Here is a 22,357-nt window from a genome sequence, read left to right as displayed (position 1 = left end):
TGTTATAAATCCCCAAACATATTATGATTATATTTGTTTTAAGCAGTTAATATTTTCTTAAAAAGAAGGGAAAGGCTTTTATACCTATTCACACGTTTACCATTTCTAGTCTTCTTCATTCCTTTGGATGTACCCAAATTTCTCTCTAGTATCATTTTCCCTGTTTTTTAAACATTTTATGTATTTGTGCCTCATCTTTGTGCAGGGGCCATGCTAACCTCTATTGTTCCAATTTTAGTATATGTGTTGCCAAAGACAACACTAGTATCATTTTCCTTTTATCTGAAGGACTTTCTTTATAGATTTCTTATAGTCCTGACCTACTTGTGGTGACTTCTCTGAGTTTTAGTATGTGTGGTATGTTTGCCTTCATTTTTCAAGATTTTTTTCCTGGATATAGAATACTTGGCTGACAGTTAATACTTTCAAGATGTTGCTCCACTGTCTTCTGCTTGCATTGTTTCTGAAAAGAAGTCTGCAGTTACTTTTATCTTTTTTTCTCTTGAACATAATTTGTCTTTTTCGTTAGCTGCTTTTAAGACTTTCTCTTTACTTCTCTAGTGACCTACAACATCAACTCATAAAGACAGCTTAGCCCAAACTTAATATCCATGGCCTTTGTATCATTCATCTTCTCTGGGGCTTTTTAGTCTCACTCTATCTCATGGGTTATTTTCTGGTGTGACTTCTGAAGTGAGCTGCATAGTCACCTCAAGGATAGCTCCCCTGCCTATTTCTACAGCTGCACATCTAACACTCATTCTCCTTCTTCACCTCTATGGGTTCTGACAGGCTGGTGCCCTGGAAGTAGAAGCACCATCTTCACAACCCTCCACCCGCACTCTGGCAAGTCCAGTTCTGGGCCAGCTGTAGAGCAAGTTGGAGGATGAGCAAACAGGCTCCAGGAGCACTTTGGAGAACAGACTAATGGCTCCTCACCTTTTATCATTGAATGTCCTGGGGATTTACAAAGGAGGAGCTCAGTGGATGAATGAGGAGGCAAGGGACTTGGAGGGGGCCTGCTAGCAAAATCAGCTCCATGGGTCTGCTTATTTAAATGTTTACTTGGAGTGGCTTATGCATATGCATTTATGTTGGGGTAAGATTTGGTGATGGAGATTATGGGGTACTAACCAACTGCCTGCCTACTGGCACTATGCACCCTTGGTAGCACCTGGGTCTAGCCTCACCTTCAGATTAACTGATCCAGGGTCAAGAGATATCATGCCTTTTATGTGTAATAAGTCTTTACCGAGCTCTGCTGCTTAAGCCTTCCCCAACAGGCAGTATCAGAGGATTTGACTTCAAGGCAGAAATTCAAATGCTGCTTTGGCTGCGGGAACCCTGCTCATTCCCCATCTCATGAACCACACCTCCCTCTGACCAGGATTCCTCTAACAGTGGTCTACAGGGCTGACCGAACAATACAATTACTTAAAGTTGACTGTCAGATTTTACTTTCTGCTCTGACCACACTAAACATGACAACAGGAACTGACTACAGAATTTGCAGGGACCCCATGCAAACGGAAACTCATGGGCCTTTGTTCAAATATTATTAAGAATTTCAAGAGGATGGCAGAGCACTAAACCAAGTGAGGAGCCCTTCTGAGCACAGGGTCCTGCGCAGCTGCTGGCCGTGTGTGACAGGGTTATTAATACAACTTAACAATGTGCACCAGGACCAGGAATTCCTTTTGCATGTTTTTTTTTTTTTTAAGTTCGGACACTAAATACTTAGATCTCTTTGTTCTCTCTTTTAAATGGTAAATATTAAGAACTACTGAAAATTAAAACATTTTCTTGGTATATTTGAATCATACTTCATGGTTATTTTCAAGCAAACTGCCTACGTTCACATCCCTGCGTCACAGTTTAATCTCAGGCAAGTTAAATAACTTCTCTGTGTTTCAGTCCCTCATTTGTAAAATCAGGGATGATAACAATGTCTAACTAAAGAGATTGTTGTAGGGTAAATGAGATCATATAGGAGGTGCTAAGTATAGTGCCTAAGGCTCCAACTAGCACCTCTATATGAGTTAGAAAAAGAGCCCCTTTGGGTAGAGGAATTAAAAGGCACTTCCTCTCACCAATGAGTCAGAGGAAGTTATCCCTTCCAGGTCTATGCTTCATGCCCAGGACTTGGCAAACAGACCTTGGCTGGCTTTCAGCCCTACTCATACCCTTGGAACGCCCCTTTGTGCCAAGCACAGTACTTAAACATGTGGGTGGCCATGATCACATCTGATGCATAGTGAATGCTCCGTAAATCCAAAGCTCTTGTGAGGCCTGTGTAGCATAGTGGTTAAATCCACGGCATCCGGAATCAGACCTAGATATAGAATGGTTGAGTTGTAAAATTTGTCTTTGACACCCTCCATTCTCCTTTGGTGCTTCTCTTTCTCCATTTCCTCCTTGAGGCATCCCAGCTCTCCCTCATCTTCTCTGAAGGAACTGGACACAGTCGGGCAGTTGAGGAAGCCAAAGCTTGTCAAGTCCTGATTAGGCGGACTGTTTCCTTGGGAGTGAGGTCTTCGAGAGGCAGAGTTTGGCGGGGCCATTCAGCCCTGGCTTTGAATTCTGGCTCCTCAATCAATAGAAAATGTGTACAGGAAGCAAGAGAATGGCTTTGTATTCACTACTGACCCTAACTGAAATTTCATATCCCCAGCACATGGTAAAGGCTTAAAGTTGTTTTATTGATAGTTATGATAATTTCTTTCAGAGCACAGGCCATGGGTTGTTTTTATTTTATTTATTTACTTATTTATTTATTTTTGGCTTCCCTGGGTCTTCCTTCCTGCTTTCTCTAGTTACAGCAAGAGGGAATTACTCTCTGGTTGCAGCGTGCAGGCTTCTCACCATGGTGGCTTCTGTCGTTGCAGAGCACATGCTCAGTAGTTGTGGCACACGGGCTTAGTTGCTCCATGGCGTGTGGAATCTTCCTGGATCAGGGGTCAAACCTGTGTTCCCTGCATTGGCAGCTGAAGGGGATTCCTATTCACCAAAATCCCAGGGAAGTCCCAAGACCATGTGTTAAATTGCTTTTAGCCCCTGCAATGTCAGGCACTTAATGTGCCCTTAGTAATTATGCTCCCAGAATTAATAGCACCATTGGTATTGCATTTTGCAAGATGCTTTCGTAAAAATGGCTTCGTTCTATTTTTCACAACCTTGTGAAATAGGCAAACTCACCCTTTTGAGGCCAAATTTACAGATGAGGAAGATAAGACCCAATGAGGCATGTGGCCTGCCCATGATCACAGAGTTGACAAAACATAAAAGCTGATCCAGAGCCTAGGACTTCAGAACCTAGGACCTCACCCAGATTCCATGCTCACTTACAATGCCAGAGATTCTCGAAGTCCACGTGGGAGGCCAAGGCCAGGAAATGAATGAAGTTTCAATGATCCTCAAAGAGACTAGAAACATAAAGATAGGTAGAGTGTTCATTTTTCACAAAGCTAACCTTACTTCATTTAAAAAGCTAACCTTGGGGGCTTCCCTGGTGGTCCAGTGGTTAGGAATCCACCTTGCAATGCTGGGGATACAGGTTCAGTCCCTGGCGGGAGAGCTAAGATCCCACAGGCTACACAGCAGCTAAACCCATGCGCTGCAGCTACTGAGCCCACGTGCTCTGGAGCCCATGTTCCACAACTAGAGAGCCCACGCGCTGCAAGTACTGAACCCACGCACCACAGCTAGAGGCTCTGTGTGCCTCAACGGAAGACCCTGCACGCCGCAACCAAGACCCAACACAACCAAATAAATAAACGTTTTTAAAAACTCAATTTAAAAATAAATTTTCCTTTATTGTGAGACTGTACTCTTCCTAATTTTATATTAAAATATATGTTCTTCTATAGTGTTACTAGGTGAAAGTTATTAGACATACCAAAAGTTGCCAAAGAGATGCTTGTCTGTCCCCTCCCCTCCCCGCCCCCAGTTATCTGACCTTTTACTGGTGTGTAAAACCTAAAAGACTGAGAAGCACTGTGCAATAACATGCCATATCTTTTGAATAAATAAATGCATGGAATATTGAAGGCAACTAAAATCCTTATTGTACCAGCTTACTTAGGAAAGGCACCCAAACTAGAGAGATAAAATTGAGGGGGAAACTGTATTCAGGATGTCTTCAGTTTCAAACTGGGTCAGTGCCGCATCTTTCGGAGGGAGAGGAGGGGGCGGTGGAGAGAACCTTAAAAAAGAAGAAAAAAGAGCACACTCCAAAATAACTGGATTGCGTTTCTTTGCGTAACCATGCTTGGTACCACATCATTTTGTTTTGTCACTTTCTCTGGTCAGCCTGATCAAATACTCTGCCCACTTAGAGGAGATTGACCTTGGAAACAATGCCCTGGGAGAAAAGGCTGCTGTTGACCTACTTGAAGCACTGAGAGCCAGAAAGACAGGTAGGTGTTTGCAGTCTGTGTTCCCCTTCACCTGTCCACATCCACTCCTTCCCAAATGCTGCACCACTCACAACTTGCTCCACTTTTTCCACTGAATAACTGGCTGTCACAGGCTGGCCACCATTGTGTGGCCTGTGATTTGCATTAAGTTCAAGTGCTCTTAGGATGTGATATGTAGTCTTTGATCTAGGTGATAAATGTTGTTGAAACGAAATTTTCGCTATTGCCCTTTCTTTTCTCCTGTGCTCTTGAAAAGTGAAAGTGTTAGTCACTCAGTCGTGTCTGACTCTTTGCGACCCCATGTACTGTAGCCCACCAGGCTCCTCTGTCCATAAATTCTCCAAACAAGAATACCAGAGTGGGTTGCCATTCCCTTCTCCAGGGGATCTTCCCCAGGGATCGACGCTGGGTCTCCTGCATTGCAGACAGATTCTTTACCATCTGAATCACCAGGGAAGCCCTGTATTCTTATCCTCACCTATTCTCTGAGGACTTGTCTCCTGTTCTCTATTCTTTCTCCCAACCTGACCTGCAAAGATTTCTCCAGGTATCAACCGGAAAACTAAAGTAACAGCCCTCATGAGATTCTGATGTGCTTCCTGGATCATCAAAGAATGGCTCGAGTGTGATAGGTACAGAGAGAGCATTAGGGTATTTTTTTATCATGTAATCCTTTTGTAATCCAGAGCCAGACATTGGGGAGTGAAGTCAAGTGGGCCTTAGGAAGCACTGCTGTTGATAAAGCTAGTGGATGTGATGAAATTCCAGCAGAGCTCTTCAAAACCCTAATGGATGATGTCATCAAGGTGTTGCATTCATTATGTTAGCAAATCTGGAAGACTCAGCAGTGGCCACAGGCCTGGAAAAGGTCAAGCTTCATCCCAGTTCCCAAGAAGGGTAGTACTAAAGAATGTTCTAACCATCAGACAGTTGCATTCATCTCCCATGCTAGTAAGGTTATGTTTAAAATCTTGCATGCTAGGCTTCAGCATTATGCAAACTAAGAAATTCCAGATGTGCAAGCAAGGTTTAGAAAAGGCAGAGGAACCAGAGATCAAATTGCCAACATTCGCTGGATCATAGAGAAAGCTAGGGAATTCCAGAAAAACATCTACATCTCTTTCATCGACTATGCCAAAGCCTTTAACTGTGTGGATCATAATAAACTGTGGAAAGCTCTAAAAGAGATGGGAATACCAGACTGCCTTACCCGTCTCCTAAGAAACCTGTATGGGGTCAAGAAGCAACAGTTAGAACCCTGTTGAAACAACTGACTGGTTCAAGATTGAGAAACGAGTATGACAGAGCTGTCTGCTGTCACCCTGTTTATTTAACCTATATGCTGAGCACATCATGAGAAATGCCAGGCTGGATGAGTTACAAGCTGGTATCAAGATAGACAGGAGAAACATCAACAACTTCAGATATGCAGATGATACCACTCTAATGGCAGAAAGTGAGGAGGGACTAAAGAGCTCTTGATGAGGGTGAAGGAGGAAAGTGAAAGAGCCAGCTTAAAACTAAATATTAAAAAAACTAAGATCATGGCATCCAGCCCCATCACTTCATGGCAAATAGAGGGGGAAAAGGTGGAAGTAGTGACAGACTTCCTCTTCTTGGACTCTAAAACCACTGCAGATGGTGACTGCAGCCATGAAATCAGAAGTCATTTGCTTCTTGGCAGGATAGCTATGAAAAACTTAGATAGTATATTGAAAAGAAGAGACATTACTCTGCCAACAAAGGTCTACATAGTCAAGGCTATGGTCTTCCCAGTGGTCATGTACAGTTGTGAGAACTGGACCATAAAGAAGACAGCATGCCAAAGAATTGATGCCTTTGAACTATGGTGCTGGAGAAGACTCCTGAGGGCTCCTTGGATGGCAAGATCAAACCAGTCAGTCTTAAGGGAAATCAACCCTAAATACTCATTGGAAGAACTGATGCTAAAGCTGATGCTCCAATATTTTTGTCATCTGCAGTAAACAGCTGATTCATTGGAAAAGTCCCTGATGCTGGGAAAGATTGAGGGCAAAAGGAGAAGAGGGCATCAGAGAATGAGATGGCTGGATGGATGGCATCACCAATGCAATGGACATGAACTTAGGCAAACTTCGGGAGATGGTGAGGGACAGGGAGGCCTGGTGGGCTGCAGTCCATAGAGTCGCAAAGAGTTGGACATGACTGGGCCACTGAGCAACAACAAAAATCCTTTGAAAGTGAGAGGCTCACATATCGAACCAGCTGTTTAGTTCTGGCCACACCTGTCCTCTCCTTCACTATACACATGTCCAGGATTAATGATAGCCACTCTTACTGCTGGTGGAAAAGTGAGGATAGGTCACTTTATTTATAAATTGTATTTATCTATTTCTTTTTAACACCAAAACATTTTTCACTGGGGTATAGCTTATTAGCAATGTTGTGATAATTTCAGATGAACAGTGAAGGGACTCAGCCATACATGTGTGTCCATTCTCCCCCAAATCCCCCTCCCATCCAGGCTGTCACATAACATTGAGCAGAGTTCCATGTGCTATACAGTAGGTTTTTTATTGGTTATCCATTTTAAAAATAGCAGTGTGTACAAAGAAAGGTCATTTTCAATAAAGCTCAATGAAAGACAGCAGAGACACATTTGAAAATCCAAACTCAGTGTTAATAAAACACGGGACACATCTTGGTACACTATCTGGTAGATTATGTGGAGAGAATGAAATGATATAAGCATCCAGTCTTCTATCATTTTTACAATAAAAGTCTTATTAGAGACATGACATAATTCCACACAGCAGTTGTTTGTTTGTTTTTTTTTAACGCTGGCAGCTTTAGAGAGAATTATATTACTGTTTACTTCACTGTCACTTTTTTTCCCACTGTCATTTTTAAACTGAAATTACTGCATTGCCATTTAACAGTCAATCAAGTGATTCCAGGATTTTAAGATCATCCCTTTATTTTTAGAGAAACAGAACATCTACTTCCTAGTCCATTTAAGTTGAATTTAAACTAAACAGATTTATTCTGTTAAAATTAATTTAAATGTAACTTTAATTTAGGCTTAATAAACAGAAGGCAGGTTAATGATTTCATTTGCTTTTTCTTGGCACTGTAGCAACTCTCTCATTACACACTGCACCAGAAGACATTATAAGGCTGCAGTGGGTGCTAATGATGGGTGGTCTCAGATGGTTGATGGAAAATAATTATCACTGAGTATGTATTTGGAGCTGCAAAACATAGTGCTTGCTTGGTAAATTAGCATAAGTAGGAAGATGATCATGAAATACCTGCTTGAAAATATTCATTTAAAAAGCATTAAAATGTCCCTTCTAATTCAAGAAATCAGCTTTTCCCAAATGTAGTGTACATATGAATAGTTTGAATGCATTCATCTTCTGAACCAAATAATTATGAGATATTTCTGCTGGAGCAGTTCAATCAGATTTGTTAGTTTGAATACCAGAAAAGACTCTTCAAACCAAGGTTACTTGGTTGGATTCTACAGGGAAAATATCTTGACATTTAGCCCTAACATGACATCATTTTAAACATTAAAAGCAATTAGTAATATTACTGGTTAGAGAACTAATGTTCTTCTGATTGCTTCTGTGTTCTTATAATTAATAAGTTATTAAGCTAATTTTTAATTCTAATTCTCCTTCTCTCATGAAATCCAAATTAATAGCCTAAGGCTATTTATTTGCCAGCCAAGGAGTTCTTAATGACCTATTTTAACGATGGAATATACACAATAACAATGTTTCCTCAGAAACATCAACTTCATGTGTTTAAAAAAAATTTAACAGAAAGACAAGTCTCTTTCCACATCTCACAGCACTGTTTTTTGACTAATTTTTTCTTTAAAAAAGAACCAGAATACTTCAGGATCACTTTGTTTATTTATTCATACTTATTTCTTTCACATACATTTATTAAATGCCTTTTGTGTGCCAGGCCCTACTCTCAGTGCTGGTAATTAAGCAGTGAATTCCTGCCTTCATGGGGCTTACTTCCTAGTGGAGAATGACAGACATTAAATCAGCTACTTCAAAAAGAAGGAAAATATGATTGTGTATCATATGGAGATTATACTTCAAAGAAAAATAAAGCAAGAAAAGGAGATAGTGTGTGTATGTCAGGGGCTGGAGGCTGCCAGGGAAAAAAGACATTTGAATAAAGACCCAAAGGAGGAAGGGAGCAAGCCATGTAAATATCTGTGAGGTGCACATTCCAGGTAAATGAATAGCAAGCACAGTGGCCATAAAGCAGGCGCCTACCTGGTGTGTTCCAATGCCAGAAAGGCAGCCAGCAGGGCTGGAATGGGGTGAGAGAGAACGGGAAGGCAATAAGGTAACAATGCCAAGAAGTAAGTGTGGAGGGTGGGGGGCCTTCTAGACAATTACGAGAACTTTAGTTTTTAACTCTATTGAGATGGAAAAGCACCTGAGAATTTTAAGCTGAGTTGTGACCTGATCTGACCCACGTTTTAACAGGATCATCCCAGCTCTAAATTGAAACAGATTCCGGGTGGGGTGGGGGTGGGGCAAGAGTAAAAGCAGAGAGAACACTTAGAGAGTTTTCTCTGGAAAAATGAAACAGCCTTTCAGCAGTCCCAGGACACCCAGCAATGAGCTTGAGGTGAGAAGCTAGAAATAGGAGTAAGGAAAATTCTATACATTGAACATCTGGGATTCAGCCTTTCTCTTCACCCAAGCTATCTTTGTCTGCCTTGCTTCCAGAAGGCTGATAGTCATGTAGAAGACTGGGGTATTCTTTGAAAAACTGAACAGCCCCAAAGAAAGGAACTCCAGATGCTGAGAGCTGGCCACTTCCTCACCATTCAAAGAAGCCCTGTACATACACAGGAGTTTCCCATCAGCCTTTGGATGCCTCTTGCTTCACTGTGAACAGAAATCTCAGAATCTCCAACACAGGAAACCATGCCTGAAACAAAGAGAATAAAAGAGCCCTGAAGATATAGAGACTATGTGAAAAACTTTAAGAAGAAATAAGTTATAACACTCTCAGTGAAACAGAAAATCATGCATCTATAAAACAAGAACAGGATGCTATGAAAAAAGATTAGAAAAAAAAATTAGGTTCTTAGAAAGTGAAAATTAAAACTTCAAACAAATGTTGAAAAATGAAGTCAAGAAAGTCTTCAAAAGTAGACCAAAAAATAGGGAGATGAAAAATTGGTGAGAAAATATGAGCAAGAGGATCAGTCTAAGAGCACCAGTAGCTAACTCATAATTTCAGAAAGAAAAGAAAGAAGTGAGGGAAGGGAATTATCAAAGGAATAAACCAAGAACTTTCCCAGAACCAAGGGACATAAATCTGCATATTGAAAGAGCCCACTGAGTGCTCAGCAGAGTGCATGACAATCATGGCTTGCAGAATGCTAGGAATAAAAGGTAGACCCTAACAACATACAGGGCTTCCCTGCTAGCTCAGCTGGTAAAGAATCTGCCTGCAGTGCAGGAGACCCAGGTTCGATCCCTGGGTCAGGAAGATCCCCTGGAGAAAGGAATGGCAACCCACTTCAGTATCCTTGCCTAGAGAATTCCATGGACACACCATGGGGTCTTAAAGAGTTGGACACGACTGAGTGACTAGCACACGCAACACTATATAAGAAGAGAAAGAAAGATTGCCTACGAAGGACTGGAAGCCAGGAAAATCATGGACTTCGTAACTGAAAACTAGAGGCAAAGGAGCTCTGCCATGACAACTCCGTGAGAACTCTACACATTCCTAACTCCTAACCAAGTGTGAGTGGAAACTAGAGATGTTTGTAGCTTGAAAGGACTCAAACTCTGTACCTCCTCTGTATCCATTCTCAGAAAGCTTCCAGAGGATATACTGGAGCAAAGTGAGGGAATAAATCACATAGACAAAGAATACAGAATGCAGAAATCAGAAGAACTGTAGAAAAGGGAGTCCCAGATGATGGTTGAGGTCAGAAAAATGGAGGACTTTAAAAAGGGGGAATATTGCATTAAAAACTGAATTAATAGGGGATTCGAAATGCTTAAGTATTTTGAAAGAAATAATGATAGCTATGTGAGAAATAAAAGAAATTAAGGGGACTATTTCAAATAGGTACTTAACTGTTTAGTTATATGTATGCATTATTTTGACTGAAATATTTTTAGAGAATTGAACAGGGCATAGCTTTCTCATCATGCCAGTCACCATTATATAATTCCATCTCAGTATCTAATACCATCTTAAGTCATCTCAGCTTCTGCTAAGGACTTGGAGCATTGAAGAATGGGTAGAACTTTATAAGGAGAAGAAACTGATGACCAAAAGTATGTTCAGGGAACATGACAGTCTTTTGTGGGTTTGGGTGCTATACCAACACTCTGAGGCTTCAGGCTGGCCCCCAAACCATACTGCTGGCCCTATTTTGAATGGTCTCCAACCCCCATAACTCCTTTCAGCCAGAGCCATGAATCCCACACTCTTCCTGCCTTTCTCAGTGATCATGACGTTGGACCTTCTTTTCCTATTGAAGACCTTGTTTTCCTCTACTTTGGACCTATCCTGTTTCTTTCTTTTAAACTCTGAGTTTTGTTTCTCTCCACGACTATGATTCACACCTATTGAGATGATGCTTGGCTGTGTGGAAAAGAACCAGCTACAGTGGTTTAATAAGGTAGAGGAAGACAGGGGAGGTAAGAGACACTCCACCATGTCATTCACATCCCAAGTTCCCTCTCTTTCTTCACCATTAACCTCAGCAAGGCTATCCTCAAGGTTTATCCTCGTGGTTGCAAAGTGGCTGCTTCACCTGCAGCCTCCCATTTCTATTCCACACCAGAAGAAGGAAGGGACAAGGAGAAATTGTGGACACCTATATGAGGAAAATCTCTGAAATTCCCAGGAATAGTTCTGCTTACATCTAGTTGGTGAGAAGTATGTCACATGCCCACACTTAATTCCCAGGAGGACTGGAAAATAGATTTTTTTAATAGCTGGGCACATTGTTACACTTAAAAAAATAAAAAAAAGAGTTCTTTTAGAAGAGGAGAAAAGAGATCAAGCAGGGAGGTGGCTGTCTTTGCCTCAAACTCTTAGATTGCTATAGATCAGTCAGCCAGTCCTTTGTCAAAGGCCCTTGAAGCCAGCGACCCCTTCAGGGTGGCCCAAGTGAGAAACCAGTCTCTTTATTAGACATTCGGCATGGCCCCTTGAGTCACCTAGCAGACTCGCATCTGTATAACCTGCCGCTCTAACAGGGAACGTAGAAGACACACTCCTGGGCCAAAAGTGGACCCAAGAAGGGACTTCCCTGGTGGTACCATGGTTAAGAATCTACCTTCAAATACAGGGGACTCAGGTTGGATCCCTGGTTGGGGAACTATGATCCCACGTGCCACAGTGCAACCAAGACCCCACGCCACAACTAGCGGGTCTGTGCACTGCAACGAAAGATCCCACTTGACACAAGGAAGACCCCACAAGCCACAACTAAGACTCAACACAGCAAAACTAATTAATCTTTCAATAATTAAATTTTAAATTGACTTTTAATTTTTAAGTTACTCAGTTTAACATTTTAATTAATTAAATCAATTAACTTAAAAATAGACCTAGGAAATACAAGGGGCTACTGCATGCTCTTCCAATATAGGCATGCCCCTGGAAGATGATTACCTTAGATTTTGTCCTGGACAAACCCCACTGTGGAGCATCAGAGCAGACCCCCACCACATTAACACACACCCTGATTTTCCCTATGAGCCATAGGATGAAAGGACCCAAGTACTGATAACCATCGATCACCAGGGGAAATCATCCACCCAGGATACTGACTCCTTTCTCTCCCAGGCGCATTGTCACCACCCAGACCCTCAGTGACCCAGGTTCTGGCCCTTTCCAAGTCCTGAAATTATAAACCATACTGCCTTACAGTTCCAAGCCCCTTGCCCTGCACCACCCTTTACTGTGCCCAGCCTGACCTCATCCCACTCTTCTAAAGACATCTTCAAGTTTCAACCTCAGTTCAAATCCAGGTGGTTACCTGTGTGCCATGCTGCTGTGCTGAGGCACTTCAGTTGTGTCCAACTCTTTGTGACCCTGTGGACTGTAGGCTGCCAGGCTCCTCTGTCCACGGGGATTCTCCAGGCAAGAATACTGGGGTGGGTTGCCGCGTCCTCCTCCAGGGGATCGTCCCGACCCAAGGATAGAACCCTTGTCTCTTACGGCTCCTGCATTGCAGGCGGGTTCTTGACCACTAGTGCCACCTGGGAAGCCCTTTGTTACTTGTACTTCTGACCAACTGACTATAAATCAGAGTCTCTCACGAGCCCCTCCTTAGGTTCAACTAGGATACAGGAAACCAGTTTACTCACTAATTGTCAGTTTATTGCAAAGGACATTAAAGGCTATACATCAACAGCCAGCTGAAGATGTACACAGGGTGAGGTCCCAAAGGAGCTTCTGTCCTCCTGGAGTCTGGGACCCAGCACAGTGACACATGGAAGCATTCTCTTTCCTCAACTTAGACACTCTCTGAACCTCATCCTTTTGGTTCTTACGAAGGCTTCATCACATAGGCTGCGGCTGCTGCTAAGTCGCTCAGTCGTGTCCGACTCTTCACGACCCCATGGACTGCAGCCTACCAGGCTCCTCTGCCCATGGGATTTTCCAAGCAAGAGTACTGGAGTGGGTTGCCATTGCCTTCTCCACATCACATAGGCATGGTTGGTTAAATTGTTGGCCATTGGTGGCCATTAACCACCAGCCTCCCCTCCCTGGAAATCAGAGACTTGAAAGTTCCAAAGCTCCATTCCAGGTTGGTTCCCTTGGCAAGCAGTCCCACTCTTTAGGGAATTTTTGAAAGTCACTTTATTAACGTAGCCCCAGCCCATGGTAAGAAGGGGCTTGTTATGAATAAAAAGACACTAATTTCACCTTGATGGCTTTGAAGGGTTTTCAGGACTTGAGACCAAATATAATACAAGCTATTCCCATTACTCTTATCTCTCAGGAAATTCCAAGGGTTGTGGGAGCTGTGAGCCAGGAACCATGGACAAATATCACAAGAAATGTATATTTCTCATATATATTTGGTCACCTGAATGACCAAATATATTTCTTATAAATCATAATGTGTGCATGCTAAGTTACTTCAGTCATGTCAGACTCTCTGCGACCCTATGGATTGCAGCCTGCCAGGGTCCTCTGTCCATGGGATTCTCCAGGCAAAAATACTTGAGTGGGTTGCCATGACCTCCTCCAGGGGATCTTTCTGACCCAGGGACCGAACCCACATCTCTTAAGTCTACTTGCATTGGCAGGCAGGTTCTTTACCAGTGCCACCAATATCGCAGGTCTATATAGGAAAATCAGTGAGAAATCTTGGTTTTAAGTTATATGAAATCAATTCAAAGTGATTTCATTACAAAAAAAATGTTATTGGCTCATATAATGGAAAGTCCAGAGTTGGTTCTAGCTTACAGTTTCCCTTAGAGTCAGGGATTCAAATGATGCCATCTACTCCCACCTCCTGGAAGTCCTGCTTCTAGGTTGACTTTATTCTTAGGCAGATTCTTTCCGCACAGTGGCAAGTAGGGAAGCACTAGCCAGGAGTTTACATTCTGCCTGTTTAATCTTAAGAAAGATCCTTTCTCTTCACATTCATTGGACCACCACAAGTTACATGTACAGCCATTGACCAGTCACTGCCAGGGAGAAATGCATGAATCGGCCAGGTCTGAGTTATATACCCAACCCTGGAGGGCAGGTGAGTGGAACCCCAAAGGAAACTCAATGTTCTGTTCCACCAAGAAGCCACAGTGGAGGCTTGGCGAGCACAAATAAGAGATATCTGCTAAAGATGGAGAGTCAATAATGTTATCAGAGCTGATGAACTAAAAGATCAGAATTTTGCTTTTGGATGATTAATCTGGAAACTGGGTCCAGGATGGACTTGGGATTGTGGAAGTCTGAGGTTAGGACTAGTTAGAAGGCAACTAGAATGATCCAGGTAAAGGATATGACAGTGGAATAGAAAAAGAAAGGACTAGTACAAGAAATTATCACAGAAATTATTATGATCACTCACATCAAGGAGATATAAGGAAAAGGTATTAGGTAAAAGGAAAGTTGCCCAGTTAATAAACTGTGGGAGAATGCCCTGCTCAGAATGCTAAGACCCAGTCCATCATGGAATTGTGAGATAGCCTACCCATCACTATTATGTTCTTCCTCCTCTCAGGTAAACTGCCAGTTTTAAAAATTACAGTCACTCCCCAGATCTCTTCAGACACCTTCAGATCTATTTGGAAAAACAGCAAGAAATCTAGTATTACCCATAAAAAGAAGAAAAAGGTATGCTCTTGGCTATCTATGCGAGTAGCAGCCACCAGGGGGCACTGTATGGAGCCTGGGTACTCCGTTGGGGTAGATGGTGCCGTGAGCAGCGCATGAGCTTCCTGAGAGCATGAGCATTTGAGTTCGAAGCCACACTCCCCTAAGCCATCATTGCACCCTGATGGATGATAACTGTAGGACAAGCAGGAGAACAGCACAGTTCTTTCACAGATTAGTGCAAACTCTGCCGCCTCTCTCTGAACTTTCCCCACCAACACCCCCCCCCCCCCCCCCCCCCCCCCCCCCACACACACATTCTGGTTCCCATCAGCCTACTGTGGGTCGGAAGCGGTGAATTTATCTAAATTCTTTATGAAGCTGTGCTGTGTTGCCTCTTTTTGTTGTTCAGTCAGTAAGTTGTGTCTGACTCTGTGACCCCATGGGCTACAGCACGCCAGGCTTCCCTGTCCTTCACCATCTCCCAGAGTTTGCTCAGACTCATGCCCATTGAGACGATGACGTCATCCAACTATTTCCTCCTTTGACACCCCGTCTCCCTCTGCCTTCAATCTTTCCCAACATCAGGGTCTTTTCCAGTGAGTTGGCTCTTCACCTCAGATGGCCAAAATATTGGGGCTTCAGCTTCAACATCAGTCCTTCCAACAAATATTCAGGGTTATTTCCTTTAGGATTGATTGGTTTGATCACCTTGCTGTCCAAGGGACTCTCAAGAGTCTTCTCTAGCACCACAGTTCAAAAGCACCAATTCTTCAGTCTTCAGCATTCTGCCTCTTAGGGTGGGTAATGATTTACATATACTTCCTTTCTACTGTATGAAGTTGAACTTCCTTTTTCTTTTTTTCTAATTATGATTTCCTGTTCATTTCTTCACAGGCTAAAAACTGAATACGAATGCCATGTATCCATATGGATTCTATCTATTTCCATGGACAATGAGATGTGCCTGGAAAAATATTGCTTATAACCAAGTATCACTGTAACCAAGCCCTTTTCAAGTTCTAAAACTTGATGACTCTTTTACGAAAGTTCAGAATAGCATTAGTCTTATCATGCTTATCATTTTGTAAAATGCAGGTTTCACAAACAGGTCTTAGTAAAAATAAGTGGAATTCTTCTCTGGGGCTCTTGTGCATGTGAAGTTTATAATTTGAAGGAAGTCATGATCTTTATCTAGAAAAGAAAAAAATCTTCTTTCATAAATATATCTATGGTTGGGAACAACAGGAATTTGGGAAATAATAACCACTTTCTGAAAGACAACATCTCTAACAATAGGGATCTTACCCCAAATGAGGAAACCTCCGCTTACTGCAACCTGTACCTGCATTAAAGTTTCAGACAGCTCCATGGGAAATGGAAGAGGTGTCATGGATCAATATATTGATGATAAATTGGGTTTGTTAAATTGTACATGTTGCAGGGATAAAAAGCGTAGATTGGGCAATTAAAATGAAACCAAAATTCTCTGTGGAAACCTGCTGCTTTTCAGGTGACCTTGGGCAGGTCAGTTACCCTCACTGTGCCTCAGTTTCTCCTTACATAAGACACAGATAAGAAGAGCACATATTCATTTGGTGAGCACTGAATGAGGGTGACACATGTCAAGTATTTTAAGATAATACCTGTTTCATTGTATGTTTTCAAAAATTAATATTAATGACTGGTGTTATTGCTGATGTTAGAACTGAGTGATTCCAGTTATTTCACTTACAACAGCTACACAAAGAAATAGGAAAAAAAAAAAAGGCTTAAGATCTCTTCATTTAGCACTTAGAAACTGCCATTGATTCTATGTATAATGTAACAAGTTCTGATATGTTCCAGGCAAAAATCTAATTGTGGAGGTGAGGATGGTTATGGTAAATTATGTCCTCTCTTGAGGATCTTAGCACCTAGGAAGGAAGTCAAGATCCTCATACATAAAAGTAAACATTAGGGCATGAGTTGAAATAGTCAGGGTAAGCAAGCCTATGGAATAGTGACAGCAACTTAACAAATCTCCAGAACTTATATATCCAATGTGTAAGATGTGTGAGGCTTCCTGATAAATTGTTTCTGCTAAAAAAAAAAAAATAGAACTTTTTAAAGATTTGCCACTGACATCCACTGGATGGGAGTGTAAAATCTGTGTGTTCATTTAGGTGTATTTTGACAAAAGAGTCGGACACGACTGAGCGACTGAACTGAACTGACCATGTCTATCAAAATGAAAAACAAACAAACAAATCATAGCCTTGACTCAGGCACGCATACATTTAGGGGTCTTTTGACAATGTTTATCAAAGTGAAAAAAAACATAGCCTTGACTTAGGCATGCATACATATTTCCTTGCACGTGTCTGGGAGTATATCAATCTATAGAAATATGTATATATATATATATGTATAGAAGTATGCATATAGAAATATCTAAGGAAATATGTATTAAGATGTTCACAGCAGCACTATTAATTATACACTGGAAACAACTAAATGTCTCTCAACTGGTTCTCAGAGACATAAATCACAGGGAATGTATATAGTGGGATACTGTGCAGTCATTAGGAAGAACAACGTGGATGTGGAAGTGCTTATGTGGAGAGATGCGTTAGTCATACTATTAAACAGAAAGAGCAGCCTGGAGAATAGTGAATGTGAAAACTTCACATTGAAATGAACTGGCATAATATGAGTTGGCAATTTCATCTCTGGGTTTACATGTTCAAAAAAATGGAAAGCAAGATCACGAAGAGATAATTGTACACCTATGTTCATAAAGTGTTAGTCATCATAATTAAATGATAGAAGCAACCCCTGTATCCACTGATGGATGACTAGATAAGCAAAATGTGGTAAACACATACAATGGAATAGTATTCAGTTTTAAAAAGGAAGGAAATTCTGACACACGCTACAGCATGGATGAGCCTGGAGGACTTTATGCTGTGTACCCCAGTTACAAAAAGACAAACACTGTATAATTCCAATTATGTGACGTATGTAGATTACTCAAACTCAGAAACAGAAAGGAAACTGGTGGGTGCCAGAGGGACAAGGGCGAAATGCAGAGTTGTTTAATGGGCATGGAATACAGTTTCAGTTTGGGAAGATGAAAAAGTTCTAGAGATTGGTTGATAACAGTGTGAATGTACTTAATGCTTCTGAACTATCCACACTTAAAAATGGTTAGGATGGGGGTTTCCCTGGTGGCTCAAGGGGAAAAGAATCCACCCGCCAATGAAAGAGCCAATGGTTCGATCCCTGATCCAGGAATATCCCACATGCCGTGGAGCCACTAAGCCCATGCACCCCAACTACTGAACCTATGTTCTAGAGCCCAGGAGTCACGACTACTGAAGCCCTTGCGCCCGAGAGTCTGTGCTACACAGCAAGAGAAGCCCCTGCAATGAGAAGCCCATGCACTGCAACCAGAATAGCCCCTGCCTGCAATGAAGACCCAGCACAGCCAAAAATAAATAAATAAATTTTAAACCTTTAGGATGGTAAACTCTATGTTATATATATATTTTAAGTTTTAAAATGAGTTGATGTGTTACATGTCTGCTAGTATATATGTAGCAATTTCTGAAGAGTCTCTTAACAGTACTTGCTTTTTTCCCATTGGATACTCAATTTACTATTTTAAGGTTTTTATCATTTATGAGCTGTCAATTAAAAAAAAAAACAACCTTACAATTGTTTGATGAACATCAGTAATAGCACTTTGGGGTGGTTATATGACCTGGTGCCAAAAGAGAGGAAGAAAAACAATAAGTGCAATGTGTCATGATTTTTCTGGGAGGAATGAATAGTGGCAAAGAATGGTCACTAAGGACAACAGGATGAGTGAGTTTTTCCTCAGTGTAGAAGCAATGTAGCTGGAACAGGTAGAGAGATGTTCTGACCAATTTCAGACATGTTAAAATGTGAGGGTGGAAAAAAAGACAGTCCTCGGTGTGTTTGGATGCCTGAGCTAACTAATCTGATGAGGGTCTCAGTGAGGAGTGCTTAGGAAATGACACTGGAAAAGTGGATTGGTGCTATATTGTCGCAGGATTTAAGGGACCAACTGGCACATTTAGATTTTGCTGTAATGATAACACAGAGCCGTGGAACATTTTGAGCAGGAGAGTGCTGGGGGGGAAAAGGAGTATAGGAAAATTAAACAGGCACTTTAGATTGAATGCTAGAGTGGGGAGCAGAGATAGGAAGGAAGTCAGGACACAATAATCCAGGGACAGGGAGGTGAGGTTCAGACTCAACACCAACAGGTACCACTCCTTCTTAATCATCGTCTGGCCTTTCATCCAAGGTCCCTCTTTTTCTCTTTCAAACTGCCCAGTTCCCACCACCTGGGGCATTTTTATCCTCTTCTGGCTCCAGTCTTTTTTTTTTTTTTTAATTAATTATCTAGCATTTATAGTCATTATAATCAAGATTGCTGGGAGAAATATCAATAACCTCAGATATGCAGATGACACCACCCTTATGGCAGAAAGTGAAGAGGAACCAAAAAGCCTCTTGATGAAAGTGAAAGAGGTGAGTGAAAAGGTTGGCTTAAAGCTCAACATTCAGAAAACGAAGATCATGGCATCCGGTCCCATCACTTCATGGGAAATAGATGGGGAAACAGTGGAAACAGTGTCAGACTCTTTATTTTCTTGGGCTCCAAAATCACTGCAGATGGTGACTGCAGCCATGAAATTAAAAGAAGCTTACTCCTTGGAAGAAAAGTTATGAGCAACCTAGATAGCATATTCCAAAGCAGAGACATTACTTTGTCGACTAAGGGCCGTCTAGAGAAGGCAATGGCACCCCACTCCAGTACTCTTGCCTGGAAAATCCCATGGATGGAGAAGCCTGGTGGGTTGCAGTCCATGGGGTTGCTAAGAGTCGGACACAACTGAGCGACTTCACTTTCACTTTTCACTTTCATGCATTGGAGAAGGAAATGGCAACCCAGGAGAACCCCAGGGACGGGGGGGCCTGGTGGGCTGCCGTCTATGGGGTCTCACAGAGTCAGACACGACTGAAGCAACTTAGCAGCAGCAGTCAAGGCTATGGTTTTTCCAGTGGTCATGTATGGATGTGAGAGTTTGTTGGGAGCCAGCGTGAGGAACTCCGTCCATGGCAAAGGTCATGAGGAAGGAAGCTTGGCATACGCAAAGGCGTGATCAAGCCTCAGGAAACCCCCTGTTCCCGAGCATCTACCCCCAAAACCAGAGTACTTTATGGGGAGCTCTCCCCATAACCATTTCTCTCAGAGAAGGAGTTAACTTGCAGCTCCAGTTAATAAAAATTCCTGGGCGTGATAAGAGTGTTTCAACTTAAGAACTCTGAAGGTTCTCTGGCCTGCCTGATCAGGCTCGTCCAACCGCACGTGACTGTTTACAGCCTTCCAACTGTGAGAGGCACGGGATGTTTCAAAACTTTCTAAATACAGACTCTTTTGAGAAGTTAGAAGATCATTAGTATAGTATAGCAGGTTGATTAGGAATTATATTGGTGAAGGGTTTTTTCATTTGTCGTGCCAATAATTACTGCTAATTCCCTGCACTGGGTGTGACAAGGATGTCTCAGGTCAAACCTCTCTGCTGACAGACTAGCTTGTGTGACAGCCTCTCAACCATAAACAGCACAGAGAGTTTGAGGTATTAGCGTAGGGCTTTTTTCATTGATGAGTCAATGATTGCTATCAGGCCTCCATATCCTTAGGCACCTGGGAATATATTAATCAATGTATTTGGAATATAGAAAAGGAAGTATAGTAGTTTTTAAGGTTAGCAATACTAGATTTTTGAGTTAATGAATTCTCTCTTTTATTATAGACCACTGTACTTTGTTATAAATCATTGTGTCCTTGCTATGCAAAAATGTAACTTTATCACTATCTTAAGACAAAATAGATCTTAAGGGGAACATTGGTGAAGGGTTTACATTTGTTGAGCCAATATTTGCTGCTAAATCTCCATATTCCTGCCCTTATAATGAATATAACTAGCATATAGGAGAAATAAGTATTAACCTTTAAGATTAATCATCTTAAACCTTAGATTAAGTAAATTCCTTTCTTGATTGTAACTCACTACACCCTCACCCTATAGGAATGCAACTTTATTTGGAGGGTGGCGATTTAAGAAAAAATCACCCCTGGAAAAATAAGTTTTCTGGTTAACTGACCGGTATCAGAAAGGGCCATAAAATGTCAGCAGACCTCATGGCTAGAAGATGATGAAACTCATAAGACCTTTGTATAAATTTATATGAAGCACCTGATTGTGACAAGGGTCAGGTCTGCTGACCCCCGCGCGACTCTGTATTCATCCCTATGTATAACAAAAAGGTATTTAAACAAACCTGAAAAATCAAGAAATCGGATCAGTTTCTGGAAAGACTGATTCCCCCGTGTCGTTTCTTTCTTGCTCCCCGTTTTCCTGGCTGAATTCCCATCTGAAATGTGGGTACTCACCAAGTCTGCTAATTCTGCCTGGGCTTCTGAGATCGGACCGGGGAGGCCTGAGTGCCTCCTCTCCTCTGGGAGAATGGAAAGACGCCTGTGGCCTACGTAGGTGGTGATTGGTAGTTCATGTAAACCAGTTATTCAGCCTCTTTTCTCCACTAATTCTCCTACTACACTGTTTCTAATCTCCCTCTATATCTGTAATTAAGTTTTTTCCAGGACGCCGATTCCATCCCCACCTTCGAATTACCCTGGATCCACCGGGGCTGGACCCCGGCAAGAGTTGGACTGTGAAGAAGGCTGAGCGCTGAAGAATTGATGCTTTTGAACTGTGGTGTTGGAGAAGACTCTTGAGAGTCCCTTGGACTGCAAGGAGATCCAACCAGTCCATCCTAAAGGAGATCAGCCCTGGGTGTTCTTTGGAAGGACTGATGCTAAAGCTGAAACTCCAGTACTTTGGCCACCTCATGCAAAGAGTTGACTCATTGGAAAAGACTTTGATGCTGGGAGGGATTGGGGGCAGGAGGAGAAGGGGACGACAGAGGATGAGATGGCTGGATGGAATCACTGACTCAATGGATGTGAATCTGAGTGAACTCCAGGAGTTGGTGATGGACAGGGAGGCCTGGCGTGCTGTGATTCATGGGGTCTCAAAGAGCCGGACACGACTGAGCGACTGAACTGAACTGATAGTCAGATATGTGATAGCTTAATGTGAATGAAACATGTTCTGGATGGTTCATCTGGGTTTGTTTACAGACATTTTTGTCTGGCTCATGAAGTTACTGTGGTGAGATTTATATCTGCTACCACCACTACTGCTCTGTCCATTTGCTTTCTCCATTTACTTCCTGGCCTCCAAGGCCTCCCATCTCCCGCCGAGTTCAAACTTAACCTCTTCTATGAGGCTTTCCCTCACTCCCTCACTCCATCTGTCTTGAGGAAGGTTTCTGTCTCTGACAGCACTTAATGCACCACCCAACAAACAGCACATGTGGCCAAATGTGACCCTGTGTCCATATTTGTATCGTTACACATTTAATGCCTCCTTGACTCCTCTGCCAGAGTTCTGAAGTTTGGTTAGCCTAGACCCAGGGGCACCAGGCCTGACACCAGGAGATGAGGGAATGATGAGACCCTCATCATTAAAATAAAA

At 42.2% G+C, this 22,357-nt stretch overlaps 1 protein-coding gene and 1 non-coding gene across 5 annotated transcripts in view; one reads left to right on the top strand and one right to left on the bottom strand.

Annotated features, from left to right (window-relative positions):
- Nucleotides 1-21,137, top strand: part of LOC101108102 (uncharacterized) — a 60,548-nt gene extending 39,411 nt beyond the window's left edge. For all 4 annotated transcript variants that reach the window (XM_060395066.1, XM_027959791.3, XM_015092633.4 and 1 more), the window contains 3 exons: nt 4,309-4,415; nt 14,647-14,759; nt 15,636-21,137. In XM_060395066.1, the coding sequence (XP_060251049.1) occupies nt 4,309-4,415; nt 14,647-14,759; nt 15,636-15,647 (232 nt within the window). In that variant the 3' untranslated portion in view covers nt 15,648-21,137. The remainder of the gene's footprint in view (nt 1-4,308; nt 4,416-14,646; nt 14,760-15,635) is intronic.
- LOC114111216 (U6 spliceosomal RNA) lies at nt 161-262 on the bottom strand. Its single transcript, XR_003587296.1, has one exon. It is a non-coding gene; the product is annotated as a U6 spliceosomal RNA (small nuclear RNA).
- Nucleotides 21,138-22,357: the final 1,220 nt, after the last annotated feature.

Source organism: Ovis aries, chromosome 1, assembly GCF_016772045.2.
Source record: "Ovis aries strain OAR_USU_Benz2616 breed Rambouillet chromosome 1, ARS-UI_Ramb_v3.0, whole genome shotgun sequence".
NCBI lineage: Eukaryota > Metazoa > Chordata > Mammalia > Artiodactyla > Bovidae > Ovis > Ovis aries.
The sequence above is the reverse complement of the archived record's forward strand: the minus strand, read 5'-3'. Positions and strand labels throughout refer to the sequence as shown.